Below are 25,904 nucleotides of genomic sequence, written 5' to 3'. Positions count from 1 at the left end.
ACGCATCCAACAGGGTCCAGCGACCTCTGAAGCCTCAGAGGACTACCCTGCATCTAACAGCAGCCCTGTTCAAGAAACTGCAACTCTTTGCAACAAAGAAGTAACTTTTAAAGACCACACGTTTCCCGCCAGAAGCGTGAGACTTTCCACTCTGCACCCGACGCCCCAGGCTCGACCTGCGGAAAACTAACTCTACAGGGAGGACTCCCCGGAGCCTGTGAGTAGCCAGAGTGGACCCCCCTGAGCCCCCACAGCGACGCCTGCAGAGGAAATCCAGAATCTCCCCCTGACCGCGACTGCCTGCTTCAAGGAACCCAACGCCTGTAAACCACACTGCACCCGCAGCCCCCAGGACCTGAAGGAACTGAACTCCAATGCAGAAGCGACCCCCAGGCGACCCTCTGCCTAGCCCAGGTGGTGGCTACCCCGAGGAGCCCCCCCAGTGCCTGCCTACATCGAAGAGACCCCCGGGTCTTCCCATTGATTCCTATTGAAAACCCGACGCCTGTTTGCACTCTGCACCCGGCCGCCCCTGTGCCGCTGAGGGTGTACTTTCTGTACCTGCTTGTGTCCCTCCGTCCCAACCCCCCCTTCCCCCCCCCGCTGCCCTCCGAAGTCACGGGTACTTACCTGCTGGCAGACTGGAACCGTGGCACCCCTATTTCCATTGAAGCCTATGCGTTTTGGGCACCACTTTGACCTCTGCACCGGACCGGCACTGAGCTGCTGGTGTGGTAACTTTGGGTTTGCCTTGAACCCCCAACGGTGGGCTACCTTGGACCCAACTTTGAACCCTGCAAGTGTTTTACTTACCTGTGAACTTAACATTTACTTACCTCCCCCAGGAACTGTTGATTTTTGCACTGTGTCCACTTTTAAAATAGCATATTGTTTTTTTTGCCAAAACTGTACATGCTATTGTGATTATTCAAAGTTCCTAGAATACCTGAGTGAAATACCTTTCATTTAAAGTATTGTTTGTAAATCTTGAACCTGTGGTTCTTAAAATAAACTAAGAAAAGATATTTTTCTATATAAAAACCTATTAGCCTGGAATTGTCTTTGAGTGTGTGTTCCTCATGTATTGCCTGTGTGTGTACAACAAATGCTTAACACTACCCTCTGATAAGCCTACTGCTCGACCACACTACCACAAAATAGAGCACTAGAATGATCTCTTTTTGCCACTATCTTACCTCTAAGGGGAACCCTTGGACTCTGTGCATGCTATTTCTTACTTTGAAATAGTACATACAGAGCCAACTTCCTACAGTCATTTTTTGTTTTTGTTTTTCTGATCGATCTTATGATATATGATTTTCCTGAAAAGATAGACTTTTAGTATTGGTTATCCTCAGACGGGACATATAGGATAATGAGTTTGACATACATTATATATTTTTATTACACTTACATCCTAATCTTTATATATATATATATATATATATATATATATATATATATATATATATATATATATATATATACATACATACACACACACACACACACACACACACACATATATATACACTCACACATATATTTATGGAAAATGTCACTTACCAGTGTACATCTGTTCGTGGCATTTTGCGCTGCAGATTCACATGCTGTGCACTGTTCCTGCCATCTTTTGTTGGGCTCGAAGTGTTACAAGTTGTTTTTCTTCGAAGAAGTCTTTTCGAGTCACGGGACCGAGTGACTCCTCCCTTTCGGCTCCATTGCGCATGGGCGTCGACTCCATCTTACATTGTTTTCCCCGCATAGGGTGAGGTAGGAGTGGTAGAATTAGGATACTAAAGATGTCCTTGCAATGGAGTAGATATGTATGTACATAGTTTGTGGTAAAGGAATATTTATTTACACATATACAATTTAAATGCAACTAAAACGGCTACAGGCTCCCGGGGAGGGCGCATGTGAATCTGCAGCGCAACATGCCACGAACAGATGTACACTGGCTAAGTGACATTTTTCGTTTGATGGCATGTGTAGCTGCAGATACACATGCTGTGCTTAGACTACAAAGCAGTAATCCTCCTGAAAGCACTGGTCAGCCTGTAGGAGTTGAAGTTGTTTGAAACAATGTTCTTAATACAGCCTGTCCTACTGTGGCTTGTTGTGTTGCTAACACATCTACACAGTAATGTTTAGTAAAGGTATGAGGTGTAGACCAAGTAGCTGCCTTACAAATCTCTGTCATTGGTATGTTACCTAGAAAGGCCATTGTTGCTCCTTTCTTTCTAGCGGAGTGTGCCTTTGGTGCAATGGGTAATTCTCTTTTAGCTTTGAGGTAACAGGTCTGAATACATTTGACTATCCATCTGGCTATGCCCTGTTTGGATATAGGGTTATCAGCATGGGGTTTTTGGAAAGCAACGAACAATTGTTTAGTTTTACTAAATGCTTTTGTTCTGTATGTAATACACTAGCGCTCTCTTTATGTCTAATCTATGCAGTGCTCTTTCTGCTACCGAGTCTGGTTGTGGGAAGAAGACTAGGAGCTCAACCGTTTGGTTTTGATGAAACGGTGATATGACTTGGTAAAAATGTTGGATTTGTACGGAGAACCACTTTATGTTTGTGTATTTGTATAAAGGGTTTTTCTATAGTAAACGCCTGTATTTCGCTAACTCTTCGTAGTGAAGTGATGGCTATTAGAAAAGCTACCTTCCAAGTTAAGAATTTGATTTGACAAGAATGCATGGGTTCAAACGCTGGACCCATGAGTCGTGTAAGCACAATATTAAGATTCCACGAAGGTACTGGTGGGGTTCTTGGTGGTATGATCCTTTTTAGTCCTTCCATAAAGCCTTTAATCACTAGGATTCTAAAAAGTGACTTTGTATGTTTAATCTGCAGGTAAGCAGAGATTGCAGTGAGATGAATTTTGATGGAAGAAAAAGCGAGATTAGCTTTTTGTAAGTGTAGTAAGTAACTCACAATGTTTTGTATGGAGGCCTCTAACGGCGTGAATTGATTTGCTTGGCAGTAGAAAACAAATCTTTTCCATTTATTAGCATAACAATGCCTTGTTGTCGGTTTCCTTGCCTGTTTAATGACTTCCATGCACTCATTTGAAAGGTTTAAATAGCCAAATTCTAAGACTTCAGGAGCCAGATTGCTAGGTTGAGCGATGCTGGATTGGGGTGTCTGATCTGTTGTTTGTGTTGTGTTAACAGATCTGGTCTGTTTGGGAGTTTGAGCTGAGGTACTACTGAGATGTCCAACAGTGTGGTGTACCACGGTTGGCGAGCCCACGTTGCGCTATGAGTATTAGTTTGAGTTTGTTTTGACTCAGTTTGTTGACTAGGAAAGGAATGAGCGGGAGAGGGGGGAAAGCGTAAGCAAATATCCCTGACCAACTGATCTAGAGAGCATTGCCCTTGGACTGAAGGTGTGAGTATCTGGATGCGAAGTTTTGGCATTTTGCGTTTTGTTTTGTTGCAAACAGATCGATGTCTGGTGTCCCCCAGCGGTAGAAGTAATCTTGTAGAATCTGGGGATGTATTTCCCACTCGTGAGTTTGCTGGTGATCTCAACTGAGATTTTCAGCTAACTGATTGTGAATGCCTGGTATATATTGTGCTATCAGGCGAATGTTGTTGTGAATTGCCCAATGCCAACATTTTTGTGCTAGGAGACACAGTTGTGATGTGTGTCCCCCCTTGTTTGTTTAAATAGTACATTGTTGTCATATTGTCTGTTTTGACCAGAATGTGCTTGTGGACTAGAAGGAGTTGAAAGGCTTTTAGTGCTAGAAAGACTGCTAGTAGTTCTAAGAGATTTATGTGAAGTTGTTTTTGTTGATTGTCCCATTGACCTTGTATACTGTGATTGTTGAGGTGTTCTCCCCACCCAATCATGGAAGCGTCTGTTGGAATAGTGCCGTGGGGCACTGGGTCTTGAAATGGCTGCCCTTTGTTTAAATTTACAGGGTTCCACCATTGAAGAGAAGAGTGTGTTTGGCGGTCTATCAATACCAGATCTTGAAGTTGACCCTGTGCCTGCGTCCATTGTTTTGCTAGGCACTGTTGTAAGGGCCGCATGTGTAGCCGTGCGTTTGGGACAATAGCGATGCATGAGGACATCATGCCTAGTAGTTTCATTACAAACCTGACCGTGTATTGTTGGATTGGTTGCATGCTTGAGCTTATATTTTGAAATGATTGAACTCTTTGTGGACCTGGAGTGGCAATTGCTTTTTGCATGTTGAGTGTGGGTCCCAAGTATTGTTGTATTTGGGATGGTTGCAAGTGAGATTTTTTGTAATTTATAGAAAACCCTAGTTTGTGTAGAGTATCTATTACATACAGCGTGTGACTGACACCGGTGTTGAGTGTTGGCCTTTATTAGCCAATCGTCTAGATACGGGATTACGTGCATGTGATGTCTCCTTATATGAGCTGCTACTACAGCTAGGCATTTTGTGAATACTCTGGGTGCTGTTGTTATCCCGAAGGGCAATACTTTGAATTGGTAATGGTTGCCCTGTATTACAAATCTGAGGTACTTCCTGTGAGGTGGATGAATGGGTATGTGAAAATGCGCATCCTTTAGATCCAGTGTTGCCATGTATTCTCCCTGTTTTAGTAAGGGAACTACGTCCTGTAGTGTGACCATGTAGAATGATCTGATTTGATGAAGAGATTTAACGTTCTGAGATTTAGAATTGGCCTTAATGTTTTGTCTTTTTTGGGAATAAGGAAATATCGGGAGTAAACCCCTGTTCCTTTTTGATGATGGGATACTAGTTCAATGGCTTGTCTTGCTAGTAGTGCTTGCACCTCTATTTGTAGTAGGTCAAGATGTTGTGTTGACAGTTTGTGCGTCCGTGGGTGAACATCTGGAGGGATTTGTGTGAACTCTATGCAGTAACCATGTTGGATAACTGATAGAACCCATGTGTCCGTGGTAATGTCTGACCAATTGTGGTATTTTGTTGATCTCTCCCCCCACTGGTGATGTGTGTTGGGGGAGTGTGACATTCAAGTCACTGTTTGCTACTAGGGGTCTGCCTTGCAGGCTGAAATTTTCCCCTTGCTCTTTGGTACTGTCCCCTGTAGGAACCACGAAACCCCTCTCTCTGGTACTGAGACTGGTAAGTGAGTTTTGTTTGGGAGGTGGTTGGCTCTGAGGGTTGGTGTCTAAACCCTCCGCTAAACTGTGGCTCCCTAAATGCTCCCCAATACCAAGAAGAATAGAGCGCGCCCATGGTTTTGGCCGTGTCTGTCTTCATTTTCTCTATTGCGGTGTCCACCTCCGGCCCAAATAGTTGGTGTTGGTTGAACGGCATATTTAATACCGCCTGCTGTATTTCTGTCTTAAAACCAGAACTTCGTAGCCATGCATGCCTCCTGATGGTAACTGCTGTATTGACAGTCTGTGATGCTGTATCCAGTCCAGTGGAGAGCGGATCTGGTTTTTGGAGATGGCCTGTCCCTCCTCCACCACCTGTTGAGCACGCTTCTGATGTTCCTTTGGTAAATGTTGGATAATATCCTGCATCTCTTCCCAATGTGCTCTGTCGTAACGGGCGAGGAGGGCTTGTGAATTGGCGATACGCCACTGGTTGGCTGCTTGTGATACCACTCTTTTTCCGCTGCATCAAACTTACGGCTTTCTTTATCAGGGAGTGGCGCATCCCCTGACGATTGAGAATTTGCCCGCTTTCTTGCAGCCCCCACTACTACTGAGTCCGGAGGGATCTGTTGTGTAATAAACACAGGGTCTGACAGGGGAGGTTTATATTTTTTCTCGACCCTTGGTGTAATGGCCCTTCCTTTCACCGGTTCCTGAAAGACCTGTTGTGCATGCTTAAGCATACCCGGTAACATTGGCAGGCTTTGATACGAAGCATGCATAGATGCCATTGTGTTAAAAAGAAAGTCATCCTCCACTGGTTCTGAGTGCATGGTGACATTATGAAATGTCACTGAACTGGCCAGTACTTGTGTGTAAGATGTGCTATCCTCCGGAGGTGAAGGCTTTGAAGGATAACACTCAGGACTGTTGTCCGAAACTGGTGGGTCGTATAGATCCCAGGGGTCTGCATCGTCCTGCGTCATCCCAGTATGTGTGGGTGATTGAGCCATTGGTGTGCCAACTGGTGACCTTGTCTGTTGTGGCGAGTGTAGGAAGTTGGCTCTGTATGCACTATTTCAAAGTAAGGAATAGTATGCACAGAGTCCAAGGGTTCCCCTTAGAGGTAAGATAGTGGCAAAAAGAGATAATTCTAATGCTCTATTTTGTGGTAGTGTGGTCGAGCAGTAGGCTTATCAGAGGGTAGTGTTAAGCATTTGTTGTACACACACAGGCAATAAATGAGGAACACACACTCAGACAATTCCAGGCCAATAGGTTTTTATATAGAAAAATATATTTTCTTAGTTTATTTTAAGAACCACAGGTTCAAGATTTACAAGTAATACTTCAAATGAAAGGTATTTCACTTAGGACTTTAGGAACTTTGAATTAGCAAAATAGCACATACAGTGTTCACATAAATGACAAATAGCTATTTTAAAACTGGACACAGTGCAATTTTCAACAGTTCCTGGGGGAGGTAAGTGTTTGTTAGTTTTTGCAGGTAAGTAGACCACCTACGGGGTTCAAGTTTGGGTCCAAGGTAGCCCACCGTTGGGGGTTCAGGGCAACCACAAAGTTACCACACCAGCAGCTCAGGGCCGGTCAGGTGCAGAGGTCAAAGTGGTGCCCAAAACACATAGGCTTCAATGGAGAAGGGGGTGCCCCGGTTCCAGTCTGCCAGCAGGTAAGTACCCGCGTCTTCGAAGGGCAGACCAGGGGGGGTTTTGTAGGGCACCGGGGGGGGGGGGACGACGACACAAAAAGTACACCGTCAGCAGCACGGGGCGGTCGGGTGCAGTGTGCAAACAGGCGTCGGGTTCGCAATAGGATTCAATTGGAGACCAAGAGGTCTCTTCAGCGATGCAGGCAGGCAACGGGGGGGGGGGCTCCTCGGGGTAGCCACCACCTGGGCAAGGGAGAGGGCCACCTGGGGATCGCTCCTGCACTGGAGGTCGGATCCTTCAGGTCCTGGGGGCTGCGGGTGCAGTGTCTTTACCAGGCGTCGGGTCTTTGAAGCAGGCAGTCGCGGTCAGGGGGAGCCTCGGGATTCCCTCTACAGGCTTCACTGTGGGGGCTCAGGGGGGTCAACTCTGGCTACTCACGGTCTCGTAGTCACTGGGGAGCCCTCCCTGTGGTGTTGGTTCTCCACAAGTCGAGTCGGGGGCGTCGGGTGCAGAGTGCAAAGTCTCACACTTCCGGCGGGAAACGTGTGTTGTTTCAAAGTTGCTTCTTTGTTGCAAAGTTGCAGTCTTTGAGGAACAGAGCCGCTGTCCTCGGGAGTTCTTGGTCCTTCTAGGACCCTGGGAACGCGTCGCTGGAGCAGTGTCTTTAGAAGTGGGGAGACAGGCCGGTAGAGCTGGGGCCAAAGCAGTTGGCGTCTCCGTCTTCTCTGCAGGTTTCTCAGTTCAGCAGTCCTCTTCTTCTTAGGTTGCAGGAATCTGAGTTCCTAGGTTCTGGGGAGCCCCTAAATACGGAATTTAGGGGTGTGTTTAGGTCTGTTAGGGGCTAATGGCTACTAGCCCTGAGGGTGGCTACACCCTCTTTGTGCCTCCTCCCTGAGGGGAGGGGGGCACATCCCTATCCCTATTGGGGGAATCCTCCATCTGCAAGATGGAGGATTTCTAAAAGTCAGAGTCACCTCAGCTCAGGACACCTTAGGGGCTGTCCTGTCTGGCCAGTGACTCCTCCTTGTTTTTCTCATTATCTCTCCTGGACTTGCCGCCAAAAGTAGGGGCTGTGTCCAGAGGGCGGGCATCTCCACTAGATGGAGTGCCCTGGGGCATTGTAACACGAAGCCTGAGCCTTTGAGGTTCACTGCTAGGTGTTACAGTTCCTGCAGGGGGGAGGTGTGAAGCACATCCTCCCAGAGCAGGCTTTTGTTTCTGTCCTCAGAGCGCACAAAGGCCCTCACCACATGGGGTCAGAAACTCGTCTCTCAGCAGCAGGCTGGCACAGACCAGTCAGTCCTGCACTGTACAATTGGGTAAAATACAGGGGGTATCTCTAAGATGCCCTCTGTGTGCATTTTTTAATAAATCCAACACTGGCATCAGTGTGGGTTTATTATTCTGAAACGTTTGATACCAAACTTCCCAGTATTCAGTGTAGCCATTATGGAGCTGTGGAGTTCATTTTTGACAGACTCCCAGACCATATACTCTTATGGCTTCCCTGCACTTACAATGTCCAAGGTTTTGCTTAGACTCTGTAGAGGCATAGTGCTCATGCACCTATGCCCTCACCTGTGGTATAGTGCACCCTGCCTTAGGGCTGTGAGGCCTGCTAGAGGGGTGACTTACCTATGCCACAGGCAGTGTGAGGTTGGCATGGCACCCTGAGGGGAGTGCCATGTCGACTTAGTCATTTTCTCCCCACCAGCACACACAAGCTGGCAAGATGTGTGTCTGTGGTGAGTGAGGGGTCCCTAGGGTGGCATAAGACATGCTGCAGCCCTTAGAGACCTTCCCTGGCATCAGGGCCCTTGGTACCATGGGTACCAGTTACAAGGGACTTACCTGGGTGCCAGGGTTGTGCCAATTGTGGAGACAATGGTACATTTTAGGTGAAAGAACACTGGTGCTGGGGCCTGGATAGCAGGGTCCCAGCACACTTCTCAGTCAAGTCAGCATCAGTATCAGGCAAAAAGTGGGGGGTAATTGCAACAGGGAGCCATTTCCTTACAGCGAGTGAGGTGGGGATGTTTGTGGTGAGAAATGTGGGAGTGGTGACCTTTCTCTAACCACTTTGGCTTTTGGTTGCTCAGTTTCAGTCTCATGAAAAGCCAGTTTTCTTTTAAACTTGAGCGGAGGGATGGTTTGAATTTTCCCGGTGTCCTTTTGGATTTGTAGCCTTGGTTGAGTCTGGTCAAGCTCTTCCAAATCCAGTTCCTGCTCAAACCTGTGTCTCTCCTTGAGTTGTTGAGCGAGCCCATGTTCTTCCGTATAGGAAGTCTTTTTCGGCTCTGAAGCAGTTTTTTTTCGGTACCGAAACCCACATGGATACGGTCGGTCTCGGCTCCGAGAGGCTCTTTCGAGGCCTGCTCAATTCGACCAATCGATGTCGACTCTTTTCGGTGCCGGTTTCTCGACCAGAGTCGGAAGACTTTGGCACTATCTTGGCCTTTTTCGGTGCCGAAGATGGTATTTGGTCACCGATTTTCTTGTGGGTCATGCCATGGCCTTCCGGCAGTGGCGTCCCTGAGGCCTACTGTTTCTTCACTTGAATTTGGGGCTGGGTCGGGGCAAGTGTACTCACTTTTTGTGCCGCCGTCGGTGGCCGGTCCCGGTCGGAGTCATCCGATTCCCCATGGATCGAAATAGTCATTTCTTCCTCCTCGACATCGAGGTGTTGTGTCGACTTCGATGCATCTGCAAACGTCTTGCACGTCGATCTCTTAAGGTCTTCTTGGATTGAAAAGCTTTGCAGGCCTCACAAGTATCCTCTCTGTGTTCTGGCGACAAACACAGATTACAGACCTGATGCTGGTCTATATAAGGATACTTGGCATGACACGTCGGACAGAAACGGAAGGGGGTCCGGTCCATGAGTCTTTGCCGATAGGTGTGGTCTGGCCGACCAGGCCTCGGTTGAGTGCGGAAGCCCAGAAGGGCCGCCGAAGCGGTTGTGTAGTCGGTGCCGATGTATCTATACTAAACCGGTCCCGAACGCAAACAATACCGACTGATTTCGATGTTTTCTAAGTTTTCCCGATTCGAATTACGGAGCGAAGAGGAACACGTCCGAACCCGATGGCGGAAAGAAAACAATCTAAGATGGAGTCGACGCCCATGCGCAATGGAGCCGAAAGGGAGGAGTCACTTGGTCCCGTGACTCGAAAAGACTTCTTCGAAGAAAAACAACCTGTAACACTCAGAGCCCAACCCAAGATCGTAGGAACAGTGCACAGCATGTGTAACTGCAGCTACACATGCCTTTTAACATATATATCTCTATCTAGTGGTATTTGATAGTAGCTCTGTTCTCTTTTTCTGTTTCAATGACTATTTCCCTGGATGAGCTACTTTATTTAATCAGGGACCCTCTATGGTTCTTTTTTATCTGCCCTGGATCCAGGAGACTGAATGATAGTGCTGGACCTGCAGGACACCTGTTTTTATATAAAACTGTCCTGCAGTTCCAAATGCATTACCTGTGGTTTAAAGTGGGCCAAGAACATTTTCAGTTTTCAATGCTCCCTTTTTGCCTCACCAGTGATCCTCGAGTGATCACAAAGGTGATGATGGTGGTGGTGGTCCCTGCACACCATAGGAGATTGGGTATACCAGTCTTCTCCTACCTAGTTGACTGGCTTTTAAAGGTGCACTTGCTGCTATCAGTTTTGAACCACCTCCAGATGACGGTGAACTCTTAACAACTGTGGGGTTCTTGATCAATGCGCCAAAGTCACACCTGCTTCCTCTGCAAAGGCCCCTGATCATAGTTGCTGTGGGAAAGTAGCCTATTTTTAGCATGGTTACCCCCACTTTTTTCCTGTTTGTCAGTGTGTTTGACTGTGTTCATTGGGATCCTTCTAACCAGGACCCCAATGATTATGCTCTCTTCCTTTAAACTTGGTTACTTGAACCACATACAACACACATTTGGCATACTGGTCCTTAGAATATGGTACCCAGGGGATTGGGGTACCAGGGCACCCCCATGGGCTGCAGCATGTATTATGCCACCCTTGGGGAGCCCATGCAAAGTGTATCTGCAAGCTTGCCATTGCAGCCTGCATGAAAGGGTGCATGTACCCTTTTCACTACAGGTCACTGTAAGTCATCGCCATGGTAGGCCCTCCTAGCCCAGAGGCCAGGGTGCAAGTCCCTGTGTGTGAGGGCACCCCTGCACTAGCTCCAGTTCCATTTTCCTGAACTATGTGAGTGTGGGGATGCCATTTTATGCATGTACTGGATATAGATCAGTATCTATGTCCAGCTACATTATGGTAACTCCGAACCTAGACATGTTTGGTATAAAACTTGTCGGAATCATAACCCAATACTGTTACCAGTATTGGAAGTATGATTCCATGCATTCTGAGGGCTCCTTAGAGGACCCTCAGTGTTGCTCCTACCAGCCTTATGGGGTTTTCCAGGCAGCTCAAGCTGCTGCCACCCCTCAGGCAGGTTTCTGCCCTCTTGCTGCTTGATCAGCTCAAGCCCAGGTAGGCAGAACAAAGGATTTCCTTTGGGAGGAGGGGGGGGGGTAACACCCTCTCCCTTTGGAAATAAGTGCTACATGGCTTGAGCGGGGTAGCCTCCCCAAGCCACTTGTATGCTTTGAAGGGCACATTTGGTGCCCTCCTTGCATAAACCAGTCTACACCGGTTCAGGGACCCCCAGTTCCTGCTCTGGCACGAAACTGGACAATGGAAAGGGGAGTGACCACTCGCCTGTCCATCACCACCCCAGGGGTGGTGCCCAGAGCTCCTCCAGAGGGTCCCTGGATTCTGCCATCTTGAACCTAAGGTGGAGTGAAGGAGTCACTCCCCTGCATCCACAGACACCAACTGCAACGACGACCTGCTGCGTGGATCTCCTCTCATCCGAAGCTGCGTGAATCCTGCATCACGGATGGTGGTCCGGAGTAGTCCTCTTGGTCCACTGCTAGTTGTCCAACTTTGGTGGAGGTAAGACCTTGCCTTCACACACACGACAAATACCCTGTGCACTGCATCTCTTGCAGCTACCAAAGCTTGTTGGCATCTTTTTCAAGGGATCTTCAGGCTCTCTGTAGCCACAGTCGCCAGTATTCTTCACTGTGACGCACAACCCTCTGCGTGCTTCTTCTGCAGCTTAGGAGCCTTCTCCAGTTGTGCTGTGAAGGCTCCTTTGCAACTCCTGGTTTCTCTTCCAGTGGGTATCCTATGGGGGCTGCCTCTTCTTCTATAGACTCTCTGCCTTGCTGAGGGTCACCCTAGGACTTCCCCCGTGGGCTGAGTCCTCCTGGACCTTGCTGGTCCCCAACAACTCCACTTTTGCTCCACAGTGAGTTCTGCATTTGCCAAGGCTTGTTGGTGGCTTTTCCATGCCACTGACCGACTGCAATCATCCATCTGGTGTGGGATGTTGACTGCATCCTCCAGGAACTCTTCACCGACTCCAGGGCTGCACTGCTGACGTCTTCGTTCTACCGCTGACCAACTCTTGCAACCACAGCTGGGTGGGTAGCAGCTCATGCCCTCACTAGACTCTTCTATGACTTCTGGGCTTGGTCCCCTTCTTCCACAGGTCTTCCTCTTCAGGAATCCACTGCTGGTTTCTTACAGTCTTGTCTGGGTGTAGCATTTTCTTCTTTTATCTTCCTTTTGGGTAGTTTAGGGAAAATCCAGTAACTTACTCCTTTCATCCTGGTCACTGGGGGGCATTGTGGTACTTACCCTTTGGGGTTTCCTTGTCTCCCCCAGTTCCCCTCTACACATCCCACTTACCTAGGTGGGAGTCCTGCATTCACATTCCATTTTTTTAGTATATGGTTTGGGCTCCCCCTAGGGTCACTATTGCGTATTGCTATTTGCACTGTTTTCTAACTCTTTCTATGCCCATTTCTGATAACTAGGGTACATATCTAGTGTTTTACTTACCTCCTATTGAGGGTTGCCTCTCTAGTACTTTTTGGTAATTGTGTCACTAAAATAAAATAGCTGTTCAGGATAAGGTACAGTTTAAAGCTTTTCCTCTGGTTCAGCAAGTGCAAAGCATTCCGGCTATGATCCTGAAGTTTCAGCCTTAGTCCTGAGTATCAAAGTGGTTTGGAGACTTCTGGGCCTTCTGCATCCTTCTGATAGACTTCGAGAGATGGCACATGCGAGCTTGGAAGCAGCATCTGAAATCTCAGTGTGTTCAGACCACTGCATACCATCCAGATTTCGGAGTACACTGCAAAAGAGCTGTTTGACCACAACTGGATAGGTGGCAGACCCCTCTCCCTAATCCAACCAGAGTGGACAGTGGTTACCGCTGCATCACTATTGGGTTGGGGAAGCCATCTGGGAGAAGAGAAGATCAGAGGACTCTGGTCTCCAGTGCATACCTGACTCAACATCAACATGCTGGAGTTGCTGGCCATTCTGTTGGGGTGACCTTCAAAAGGAGGCTGATTCAGTTTCCCACAGACAAAACCACTGCCATGTGGTACTGCACCAAGTGGGGGCAGGGGTCCTGCTTGCTGCAGTACCACAGGAGGCTCTACGCCTCTGGAACTGGCTAAACAGACAGGGTATTTACCTTGCCATGAACCACCTGGCGAGATCTTTGAACTACAGGGTGGGCCAACTCAGCAGGAGATGCCTACCGGATCATCAATGGCGGTTACAGCCCCGAGGTGGCACAGATCATCATCCAATACTGGGGAGCACCCTAGTTCGCTCTCTTCAACACTGCTAAGGATGAGCAATGTCAGGACAGCTCTCTTGAAGAGGCATTCACCTTAGAGTGGAGCTCAGGACTTCTGTATGCCTTTCTGACTCTATCTCTCCTGCCTGGAGTTCTGAAGATCAGGAAAGACCAGGCAGAACTCATCCTATTGGCTTCGGTTTGGGACAGGAAAGTGTGGTATCCTGAACTTCTGGAAATAAGCTTCTGTCCACCAATCAAACTGCTGCTTCGGGAGGATCTTCCGTTGCAGCAGCAAGAAAGAACTCTGCACCCAGGCCTGTGCCACTTACACCCTTATGCATGGAGACTGAGCAGAAACAGCTGACTGCTTTTGACTTCCATCTCGACATCGTGGATGTCATTCTAGTGGCCAGGTGTCAAACTACAAATATTTTTTTACAACAGGCACTGGCCTAAATTTGTAGCCTGGTGCACACCCCATAACATACTCTTTACATGCAAAGCTGATGGATGTTTTGCTTTCTGTACAGCCTTTAGTTCAGCAAGGACATGCAGAGGGGTCTGTTAAGGTTCTCTGTGCACCATTTCTGCCTTTTTCAGATGAACCACCCTCTTTTAAGTCACGAGTTGTGATGCATTTTCTTAAAGGTCTAGTTCCTATGTTGCCACCTGAAACTTTTCAGATAACTACAGTGGGATCTTAATTTGGTTCTCAAAATTTCTTACATGTACCCCACTTAAGCATATGCATAACTGCCCTTTATGTCTCCTGACTCATAACAATCTCTCATTACAAGAACTTCAGCTTTTTGTGTAAGTAAACTTCAAGCTCTCTCCGTTAAGCCTTCATACGCTACCTTTTACCCATGGCAAACTGGTACTGTGGACCAAAGTGCATTTCTACCACAAGATGCAACTAATTTTCATGTGAGATAATCCATCACACCACCAGCATTCTTTGCTCCGCCTCACCCGTCGAAACGGATGCTTTACTTGGTCCCCAAATGAGCTCTGAGTTTCTCATTGATCATACCAGGACCAAGATCAGCTCTTCACAGGAGTTCTCTGGGGTAAAGAGGAGTAGGGCAGTACAGAAAAGGACCACATAAAGGTGGACAGTCCTCTGTATTACAGTTGTGCCGCATTTAGGCCAAGAAAAAGTCCCTAGGGGGACAGAGTGCGTCATTCGACCACAGCCATATCTTTCAACACTGCGTTGGTACATGGAATGTCTGTTCTGAACATCTGTATTACTGAGATGTGTGTGTCAAGCCACATGTTCACAAACCACTACTGCCTTGATAGTAGGATCTTGAGGAAGGGGCACTTTGCCAGTTTGGTCCTGCTGTTCTTTTTGATTTGAGCCATTTCACAGATCCACCACTGTGTAAGTTGCTGCATTGATATCTACTTATAAAGTGAGGAAACTGCGGTTTGAAGTTTCCAACAGAACAAGTTACTTACCTTTCGTAACACTCCTTTTTGTGCATAGGTTTTCTAACTGCAGACTCCTCATTGTCCCCCATCCCACGGTCTGTGGAAAGGTCTTGTTTTCCATCTATAAAAACGTCACAAGCTAGAGAGCTGCACGCTGTCACATCTATTCAATTATTGGGCTCAAATGCTCAGACAGAGTCAAGAAAGAGATAGACATCAGGGCCCCGCACAATACCAGGTGCAGGCTTTTTGGTGCAATGCAGAGAAAAATCTCTAGATCCAGGCTGGCACTTGGGTGTATCTACAAGGTGAGAAATCTGCAGTTAGAGTATCCATCAGAAGGAATAGTTTCTTACCAGTACCTTCTGTTCTCTCGAAGGGGAATTTCCATGATGAGTCATAAGCACTGAGTAGTCCTGCCCACGTGCAGGGCCCCGGAGCATATCTTCAAGATGTGTTCTTAGGTGGAAATGTTTGCTTTTCTTCAGGAAGGCCTGCAAAGACACTTAAGAAAAAGACAGATAATGCTGCCTATACATGTAGGTTACAATGGCCAAATTCATCATCTTGAAATTAAAAAAGGCCACATTTTATTGAAAATGTATATTTTTTTATGTTTTACAAACAGAATGAATCTCCTTCACAAACCCCTTTTGTAATGATAGAGCTGAGGACGAGCAGGGCAGAGTAGACTCATAGGCTGCCATTAAATGGCTAAAATAGAGACTTTACCTTTAAGACCCCAGAGACCACCTGTATCCCATAATGCTAAGCTGGAGGCAGTTGCGTCTGTTCTTTTTAAAGTCTATCTGAAACTTATAAAGATTGTAAAATTACTGATTACTCCGCTAGGGAGGAGGGAGGATTGCTTATGACTTATTATGGAAATTCCCCCATGAGAGAACAGGAGTCACAGGTAAGAAACTATTTCTTCTCTCATAGGGATTTCCATGTACAGTCATAAGCACTGACTAGAGTAGCAAGCCCATCTCTGCAGCTTGTGGTGGAGGAGACAGAGGAACTTACTGGAAGGTTAGGCAAACAGATTGCTAAGAGAAGCCTGTCCTACTTGAGCATCAGCTCTAGCATCAGAGTCTATACAGTAGTGTTTGGTGAACGTATGAACAGATTTCCAGGCTGCTGCCTTGCACATTTCAGGAATTGGGATGTTACAAAGTAAAGATGCAGTGGCCGCCTTCCCTCTAATGGAATGTGCTTTTGGGTTATCTAGTAGAGATTTATTAGCTTTTTGGTAGCAGAACAATATGTACAAAACTATTAATCTTGAGATGGATTGTTTGGAAGAGACCAAACCAGTACGTACTGGACAGTAATTAATAAACAATTGGTCAGTACTATGAATATCCTTAGTTTTATCTAGATAAAACCTGAAAACCCTCCTAAAGTCTATTGAGTGGCGACACCTTTCTATTGGGGTAGATGGGTTTTGAAAGAAAGTGGGTAATGAGATGTTCTGGTTTACATGGAAATCCAAAACTACTTTAGGAACAAATTTCGGCTGAGTCCTCATTTCTACTTGGAATGAAAATCAGTATATGGATCATGAGAGCATAGTGCTTGTATCATGCTGACCTGGTCAGCTGATGTTGTCGCTACCATGAAAGCTGTTTACCATGTAAAATTTTGTAGAGAAGCCTTGTAGTTTGGTTCAATGGTTCCATCATGAGATGGGAAAGTACTGGCGAGAGCCTTCTGATGGGAGGGTAAACCTTCTTTAACCCATCTGAGAATTTTTTTTATTACTGGGATTTGGAAGAAAGAGGTTTGTGAGAGACATTTCCTGTAAGCAGTAAGAGCTGCAAGGTTAACCCTTATAGAAGAGAACTGTAAGCCAGATTTAGCAAAGTGTCAAAGGTATGTAGGAATAAGGTCTTCTTGGCAGGTGGTCGGATCCACATTCTTAGAAGAACGCCAGATGCAAAATCTCTTCCATTTAAAAGCGTAAGCGGAGCGAGCAAAAGGCTGCCTAGCTTCTTTGAGGAGCTCTATGAAGTCTTGTGGCAAGTTCAAGTGTCCATACTGTGCTAACTCAGAAATCATACAGCCAAACTCAAGGAGCAGAGATTGGGGTGTACCATCTGGCCTCCGAATTTCATCAGGAGCTCTGGTCTGCATGGCAGCTTGAGATGTGGACGGTCGACCGGTGAAGGTCTGGGAACCCCCACTGCCCTGGCCATTCTGGAGCAATGAGGATCATCTTGGCTCTGGAGCTAGACAGCTTGATCAGAACTGCCAGAATCAGGGGAATAGGTGGAAAGGCTTAAAGACATTTGCTGGATCAGTTGATCCAGAGGGCATTCCCCAGTGTTCCTGGATGATAGCATCTGGATGTGAAGTTGCAGCATTTTTTGTTTTCAACTGTGGCGAACAGATCTATGGTAGGGGTGCCCTACATGGAGAAGATAAGTTCTCCACGATGAGGTTGAAAAACATATTTGTGACTTTCACTGAAAGCGTCTACCTGGACTGGGCGCTCTGGAAGGTGGGTTGCTGTTATTGTCAGGTTCCTGGCTAGAACCCACTTCCAGATTCTCTGGGCCTCTAGTGATAGAGCTCTTGACCTAGTGTAACCCTGTTTGTTCAGGTAATAAATTATGGTTGTATTGTCAGTTTGAACAAGCAGAGTATTGTTGGTGAATGAGAGGTGAAAGGCTTTGAGGGCCAGAGGAACTGCACTGAGCTCGAGGAGATTGATATGATACGTTATCTCTGTTTGAGACCAAGAGCCTTGAATCTGAAGATGATTCATATGGGCTCCCCATCCGAGCAATGAAGCATCTGTGACTACTTTGAGTGGGGACTTGATGGTGGAACTGTATCCCTTTGAGGAGATTGTTTGGGGAACACCACCACTTGAAGGATTGTGTTGCATGTGAGGAGAGTGTGATACTGTCCTCCCAGTTGCCCACCAACTGGTTCCACTGGTCCTCCAGGCACTCCTGTAGAGGTTGCATGGGAACTCGAGCACTGGAGTGAGAAAGATGCAGGAGGCCATTGACCTAAGGAGAGATGAGAAGTGTCTTGCTGTTGGATGAGGTGCTTTTTGGAGAGCCTGACATTTCTGAATGAACGATAATGTTGCTCCTCTGAAAGAAACACCTTTGCGTGAATGGTGTCGATGGTGGCCCACAAGTAAATCTACATCTGGACTGGTGTTGATTTGTTGAGGTTGACGTGAAGACCCTACTGATGTAGGAGCTATTAAGGGCAATTGAAATGCAGTTGGGCTTTGTGAAAGGTAAATGCTTTTAAGAGTCAATCGTCTAGATAGGGATAGACGAAGAATCGTTGCTGTCACCACAGCCATGCATTAGGAGAGTGTTCTAGGTGCCGACTTGAGGCCAGATGGTAGTACTGCATACTGGTAATGGTCTTGTTCCACCAGAAACCTGAGAAATTTCCAATGCTTTCTGGAGATGGGAATGTGGAAGTGTGCATCATGAAGGTTGATGGAGCAAAGCCAATTTCCCTGATGAAGCTGGGGATATATTTGATGTAAAGCAAGCATTCTGAACTTCTCTTTTCAAATCCATTTATTGGTCACCTCTAGATCGAGAATCAACCTGAACTTGTGCTGATCTTTCTTTGGTACCAGTAAATATCTTAAGTAAATTCCCTTCCAACAATGATTGATGGGAACTGCTTCTACTGCCTTCTTTTGTAATATGGTTTTGACTTCTGCCCTGAGTAAGTTGAGATGGGAAGTCAACAGCTTTGGTGGAATGGATAGTGGAGGCGTGATAAACCTCAGACAGTTTCCATTCTGCACAATATTCAAAACCCAGGCGTCTGTTGTGATGTGTTGCTCACACTTCCAGGTAATGTGTAATGCTTCCCCCTGCCAGAGAGGATAACGGAAGAGGGGGGGAGAGAGCACTCAAGGTTTGACATGGATGGTTGTCGTCCACTCCGGGTGGCTTGTTGAGTAGAATGTCCTCTTCTTTGTTTGCGCTGGGTTTGATCTAATCTCTGATGTTGTTGTTGCCGAGAACTAGACGGCACCCAATGAGGGATTTGAACCCTTTGATAGAAACCTACAGTGGTAGGGGCAGAATGTTTTACGCTGCTCTCTAGGTTTTTCAATACTCACAGGTTTTAACGTGTTTAGCTCAGTCTTTATCCTTGTCATCTCATCATCCGTCTGAGAGCCAAATAGACTGGAACCTGTAAAAAGGCAAGTTTTAAATGGGTTGCTGCGCTTCTGGTTTTAAGGACCTGAGAGGTTGTCAAGAATGCCTTTGCAAGGATATTCTGTGACCGTAACCGGGTGCAGCAAGGATGGAGGAATCTGCCGCCGCACTTATAGTTTGATTTGAAACCATTGCTCCTTCATTTAGGATTTCTAAGAAGTCATACCTTTTGTCTTTTGGCAGGTGGTCTGTGAATTATTGCGTAGAATCCCAAAGTGGACAGTCGTACCTGCCCAAGTCGGTCATAGCTCTTGCTGTTTTCATTGAAATGCCTGCTGTGGTGCAGACTTTGAGGCCTGCCGTGTCCAATTTCTTGCTCTCCTTATCCACTGGAGAAGAGGATTAAGGAGAAGAGTCAAGTTTTCTAGCCGCCACAACAACAAAGGAATCAAGTGGTGGATCCGTACGAAGAAATAACGTATCCCGCTAGGGAGGCCGATATTTCTTTTTAAGCCTGGATGGCGCATGCTTGGCAGTGGTAGCAAAGGTATCGCAGCAGTATCGATGTGGACAGTGTAGGTACTGACATAGGTATATTTAGTTTTGCAGCCCCACGGACTAGCATTTCTTGAAAGGTGTTTACATCGTCAATGGGAGAGGCTCAAGGTTGTGGCAAGTCTGTCAAAGTGGAAGAATCATCTCTGGTAGAAGACGTGGAATAGTCTGTATGCCGTCAATGTGAGCGGGATCTTGATCTAAGGTAAGACCCATGACGGTGATGTTTGCAAACGGTAAAAAAATGCCTTGATAAGAGATGGCGTGCATGATGTTGTGATCTGAAGCGCGCAGGAGTTGTAGGCGCTAGCAGCGATACAGGAGGAGGCACTATAGGTGTAGGAAGTACTGGTGGAGGTGGAAGTGGCAGAGGAGTTGCAGTCTGTGGAGGAGGTGATGGTAACACTACCAGTGAAGGAGAAGATTCAGTTGTGGAATAAATACATCTCATCTTTCTTGCATCTCTCCTAGACGTCGATCTCTCACAGTAACATTTGTCTCTCAAGTTCGATATTCCACGTTGTGTAAACGACGAACCGGCACCTCTCGACGAAGAGCTTCTCGACGTCACACGTCTACGTTGCATCAAAGGCGTGTAATCTCTCAACGTCAACTGGTGTCTTGACAATGTTGAAAGGCATTGCTTCCTGGATGTCAAACTAGTCCTTGATGGCGAACAGCTGGGAACATCCCCATGCCTTGACGTTGATGTCCTTGAAATCAACCCAGACCCATGTCGTTTCTCGCCAGAAACAATTTTCTCAGAACCACTGGAGGTTGAAGTGAGAGCCCTGGTGGAAGACTGACCTTACAACTTGCCAGTGGGACCTCAGAGTGAGGGTCTTTGTTTTCTTTTGCTTGCAGGCAAATCTTCTCTCTTTTGCGCAGAGTGCGCCTGGAAAACTTCTTGCAGCTGTCATAGGCATCAGGAAGATGAGATGAAGGAAGGTAGATAATACAGACCTCGTCTAGGTCTATTATGGCCTTTTTCCTGCCACAGCAAAGACACTTGTCAAAAAGTGAAGGATTTGGAATGAAAAAAATACCTGAGTTTTCTGTCAGAATCTTACACAATTGCAGCAAATAACAGGAATAGCTGAAAGACGTTGTGGAAAAGTGTTGTCAACAATGTTTTGCATGATATTTTTGTGAAAAAAATCCTTTAAAAAAAAACAAAAACAAAAAAAAAAAAAAAGTGGAGCTCAATGCTTCGGGGTCCTGTCAGCAGAAGCCGGAAAAAAAACTGAGGCAACTGCCACCAACTGGGCATGATGGGATACAGTTGGTCTCTGGGGTCTTAAAGGCACCGTCTCTATTTTAGCCACGATATGGCAGTCCATGAGTCTACTCTGCCTTGCTCTTCCTCATCTCTATCATTACAAAAGGGGTTTGTGAAGGAGATTTATTCTGTTTGCAAAAAATATAAAATTATACATTTTCAATAAAATTTGCCCTTTTTAATTTCAAGATGATGAAATTTGCCATTGTAGCCTACATTTATAGGCTGGATTATCTGACTTTTTCTTAAGTGTCTTTGCAGGCCTTCCTGAAGAAATGTGAACATTTCAACTGAAAAACACACATTGAAGATATGCTCCGGGGTCCCCGCACCTGGGGGGTGAGGGGGGGGAGATCATTCAGTGCTTATGACTACATGGGAATCCCCTACAAGAGAAGGTGTTACCAAAGGTAAGTAACTTGTTCAGTTGTTATGTGAAGGATTTTATCATAGAAGCCAACATGCTTGCCAACAAACATTGATAGTATGGTTTCGAGTGTACGCATTGACCACACTTTTTGATATGCGTGTTCAGCACACAGCTCTATCACATTGTGTAGTGCACAGTGTGCAGTTATGTGCTGTACATTTTTGGCACTGACAATGCACAAAGCCATGTGTAATCCTATTGTGAACACCACCTTGTATCCAAAATAAAAGCACAGAGCTATGTGCAGGAAATGGGCCCAAATTCTTGGCTTCAAGCATTTGGTCACTGCTATGGTGCTATTTGTCAGACAGAGCATATGGACATTGAACACATGGGGGCAAAGATGCTGCTTACGAGTGTTGAAGAACATTGGAACAGAGGGACGGGTCCACCTTCTGCCAGCAGCCCAGGTGAGCAGCAGCTTTGTGCAGTAGGTCACAGTAGCGCGCAGGCAGGAGGTGCTGCATCAGGATCACTGCTGTGCTGATGGACACCAGGAGAAATAGCTCACATGACCACCTCTTGTCATAATACTGTGTGTTCTGTGGGGCGGAGAGAAAAACAAGTGTGTTGGCGATCTGTTAGTATCCAGAATGGTGTCTCTGGTTGGGACTCCCTCCCTCTCTGTTCCCCACCCTATCACCGTCTGACCCTCTTCACACCTCAGAGAAAAAGCTTAAAATCTGCTTGCACAGAAAGGTATCTCACTTCACCTAAAACGAAGGCTTGCCTCACATCATAGCATCTCTGTTCAAGCGAGGAGATGGTAAAAACTCCAATTAGTACTCTGAATAAACTACCTACCTTTACAAACCAGATGGGCACAAACGCCACATAGTAGGCACTAAGCATAGCGCTCAGGAGCACCTCCTTCATGCGCCAGTTGAAGTCCAACTTCAGGTACTCCACCTCGTTACGAATGAGGTCAGGTGAGAGGCAGCAAGCATGCGTCGGCATAGCCTCCACTCCATAGATCTGTCTCGTATGCTGCCGCCAGGTTTCCAGCAGCACTGTCAAATAGTCTTTTCCCCGGCAATTGTTCACCTCTCCAGTGTCCCTGGGACCGATGGTGGAGACCTGGGAAAATATTCCAGACTTCCGCAGGTCGCAATTCAACTGAAGGAAAGGTATGTACATCCCAAAGCTGTAAAGTAGAAGTAGGGTCCAAAGACAAAGGAGGGGATTAATATTTGCCTCAGTCCCATATTTCACAATACCTAATCATTGTACATCCCAAGCTTAAGCCACCTACTGGTGCTCCCACTTTACCCTCAGTCCTGCATGAACTACCACACAATTAATCAAGGTAGTTCAAACATATGTTATTGGCACTTACAAACTCCAGCCTCCCCCCAAAAATTACATTCTGTGTTTGTTGAAAATTCGGTATGTGTGCCTATAATGTGACTTCATGTTACACCTCTCCCCTTGGCTCACATGAATTGAACTCTGCAGATAGCAAACAAAGGCTTTGTACTACATCATGAACAGAGACCACAACTTAAATCATGTGAGCTCAGCAAATAATTCAAACGTATCTGTTAGGTACCCTCATATCCCAATTTAGCACTAAAAATCAATGGATCTCTACATCAGACAAAGGAGCCTGTTACTGTGTTTCCCACCACACCTCACCCCCACACGTCTGGACTGTCACCAAGACTCTGTAGATGAGTGGTTCTAAACCACAGATCCCTGACTTCTACTCTGGGGCCCGCAACTATTTAGAAAATTAAACACTAGAGAATTAATAAACTATATATACATAAAAAGCAACATTGAACATCTTAACGATTGGCTAGGTGGGGGTCCCTGGGTTGAAGTAACAATTCAACTGAGGTCCAGAGAACTCTAAATGTTAAGAACCGCTGCTGTAGAACATGCACCCAAGCCTGCTATGAAGAAATCACCCATTGCAAAGGTTTTACAGCTTTAAGTTATTCTAGGTAAGCATACTCAGCATAATCAAACTATTTACTAATTGGGTTCTGAATAGCATCTTGTTTACTGTAAAAATACATCCCGCACTGTAGGCAGCAAGTCATGAAGCAAGAGAGATGGAAACACCTACTGTGTGGAGAGCTCACTGTGGCACAATGTATGTACTTAGAATACATGGAAATAAACAGTTTGATTAAAGCAGGACCTTAACACCATTTTTAGAACAGACTTTGGGGTAGGTATCACAACAACAAAATAAGGAAAAACAGGCTGTTCGACACTGAGGACTTGCAGTTAACTCACCTAACACAATGAAAACGTTACTTTTGGTAACGATCTTTCTGGTGGATACTGTATCTCCCTAAAGATTCCTCACCTGTAGACCAACCCACAGGTGCCAGACTGGACCTGGAAAACTTCAAAGCAAGGAGGCTGCTGGAAGAGAGCGCAGGACTCAGTCAGCGGAGGATGTGACGCCAGGCCACACCACTGAGGCCACATAGCGCCAGCCCTGGCGCATCAACATCAGTTTCCCTCTGTTTTTTTCTACACCTTCAAAGCATGAAGGCAGATTGACATTGATGAAGGATTGTAGTACCAGAACAATGCCTGATGGAAGCTTATTAAATTTCCGTATAACAAACATCCATCAAACGGGGTGGCACGTGCATTAGAGAGGAATCTGCAGGTGGAGTATTAACCAGAAAGATTGTTACCGCAGGTAAGTAGCTTTTTATTCTGATGGATACTTCTACCTGCAGATTCTATACCAGTGGAACAGATTTCACAGCAATACCATGCCAAGGAGGCTTGAAGAATAGTTAGACAAGAAAATCCTCAAAATTTACCTGGCAAAGTATCCGTTCCTGTGCACCACAGAGTTCAGACAGTAGTGGTTTGAAAATGTGTGCATGGAAACCCACACTGCTGCCCTACAGATTTCTGCAACTGGGACTCCATGAGTAAGTGCAGAAGAGGTAGATTTAGAACTAGACACCAAACAGTCACCAAACTCCAAAGCCAGTAGAACTTGAGCCAGGATCAGCATCCACTGCTGCTGGACTGGCAGTGTGTACTGCTGAGAACGAAAGAAAGTCTTGTTCAAAGATGCGAAAAGACAGCCCTTGGTCAGATGCAGAAGCTAGAGACTCAAAGACCTGGCCCTGGCCCTGGCCATGTCTAAAACCCCTCCAGCGCAGTCAGACTTATATCCAAACAAGTAGCCACCATTTAACGGGATTCATCTGGTTAGCCTGGACATCAGATGACAAATTGCCAAAAGGCAAGCATGGGTGTCTTTCCATCACTGAGGTGGCCATGGCTCATGCAGCATAGTCTGTGGGGACCACCCCAGACCTGATAATGAGGGGAGGCATTTTGCCTATCAATGTTGATCTCCTGAAAATGCGCTTTCATGTCGGTGGGAACATGGGGGAGAATCATTTAGCCATGTCCCACACACTGTGGATGTAGCAGGTGAGAGGACAGTTTGCATTAAGGGACGTCAAGTCAATACTCCCAGTATAAAAGGACTTCATGCCCCAGGCTTTCAGACATTTTGACTCCTTGTTGGAGGGGGCTGTGAGGAAGGCAGTTGCCAACCGGGTTCCTGAACAGGATGCCTGGATAACCAAGAGAGGAAATCACCAGGAGGGGGAGCAGTAAAGGCAGACAATAAGTTGACTGATCAGCGGAGCAAAGGAAGGCTTCTCCCATGCTGCCATATCAGGTTCAACTAAAGCTTAATTATAGAGAAGGGGCTCCCAAGCATACGATGAGTGCAGGACAACCTCAGTGAGAACATTTGTTTTTATCTCCTTGGTTTGCAACCATTAATCCAACATTTATGCTGCCTTTAGCATAACTTTGAGCAAAGACACAACCTCAGTCACTGGTGGCCCAGTACGGAAGTATATAGCTACCTCATGTGAGGTATCCTTGAAGTCACCACCAGGAAATTAGTCCACAGGGTCAGTCCTGGGCTCACTGGGCCACAGGAACAAACCTAAGACCAACTGAAGAGCCCAATCGGGGCAAAATTAGTCTTAGGTTGCTTGTGTTCCGGTTCAGGGAGGATCTGGTCTGGCAGTTGGAGCGGGGTCAAGACTGATTTGCATATGGCCGAGTCTAAACTAAGGTGGCATGGTGGGCAAAAACAATATGGACTGGAGTGTGGCCTAGAGCATTGCCCAGTAGATGAGATTAATTCAAGTACTCCATCCAGCATCTTGTTGTTGAAATATTTCATAGAGGCATGCTCTATAAGCATCCTTTTCAAGCAACTTCTTTTTCTCCTGCGAGGAAATCTGAAGCTCAACGCGGGGCTGCGTCGGAGGAGGCGGCGGCAGTATTGGTGGACATGATGGCAGTAGAGGTGCCGTCCACAGCGTCTGCTGCAGCACTGAGAAGTGGAACACTGGGTCAAAGCAAGAGCAAGGGGGTTCCGATGGTGCGTCCCTGAAGGCCAACAGCTCAAAAAGCATGAAGAGTTGCAGACATGATGGAGCTGTTGAGTCCGCAGGTGTGCCGGATGGTGCTGATGCTTTGGCAAAGATAGAATACATCACGTTTATGAACGCTGCCAGGTCAAACCATGGAGGCTGGAGCTCCGGAAATGCTGAAGTTGGCATCAAGAGGCTTGACAAAGGATCTGATACTAGAGGTCTGTCCAGTGCCGGGTCCAC

At 46.5% G+C, this 25,904-nt stretch overlaps 1 protein-coding gene across 6 annotated transcripts in view; it reads right to left on the bottom strand.

The window, feature by feature from the left end:
* Window positions 1-25,904, bottom strand: part of TMEM39B (transmembrane protein 39B) — a 480,936-nt gene that overhangs the window by 261,879 nt on the left and 193,153 nt on the right. For all 6 annotated transcript variants that reach the window (XM_069223330.1, XM_069223325.1, XM_069223329.1 and 3 more), the window contains 2 exons: window positions 22,084-22,423; window positions 21,634-21,821 (listed from right to left, as the gene is read on the bottom strand). In XM_069223330.1, coding sequence (XP_069079431.1) covers window positions 21,634-21,821; window positions 22,084-22,423 — 528 coding nt within the window. The remainder of the gene's footprint in view (window positions 1-21,633; window positions 21,822-22,083; window positions 22,424-25,904) is intronic.

This window comes from Pleurodeles waltl, chromosome 3_1 (assembly GCF_031143425.1).
Source record: "Pleurodeles waltl isolate 20211129_DDA chromosome 3_1, aPleWal1.hap1.20221129, whole genome shotgun sequence".
NCBI lineage: Eukaryota > Metazoa > Chordata > Amphibia > Caudata > Salamandridae > Pleurodeles > Pleurodeles waltl.
This window is presented reverse-complemented; position numbering and strand designations above follow the sequence as displayed.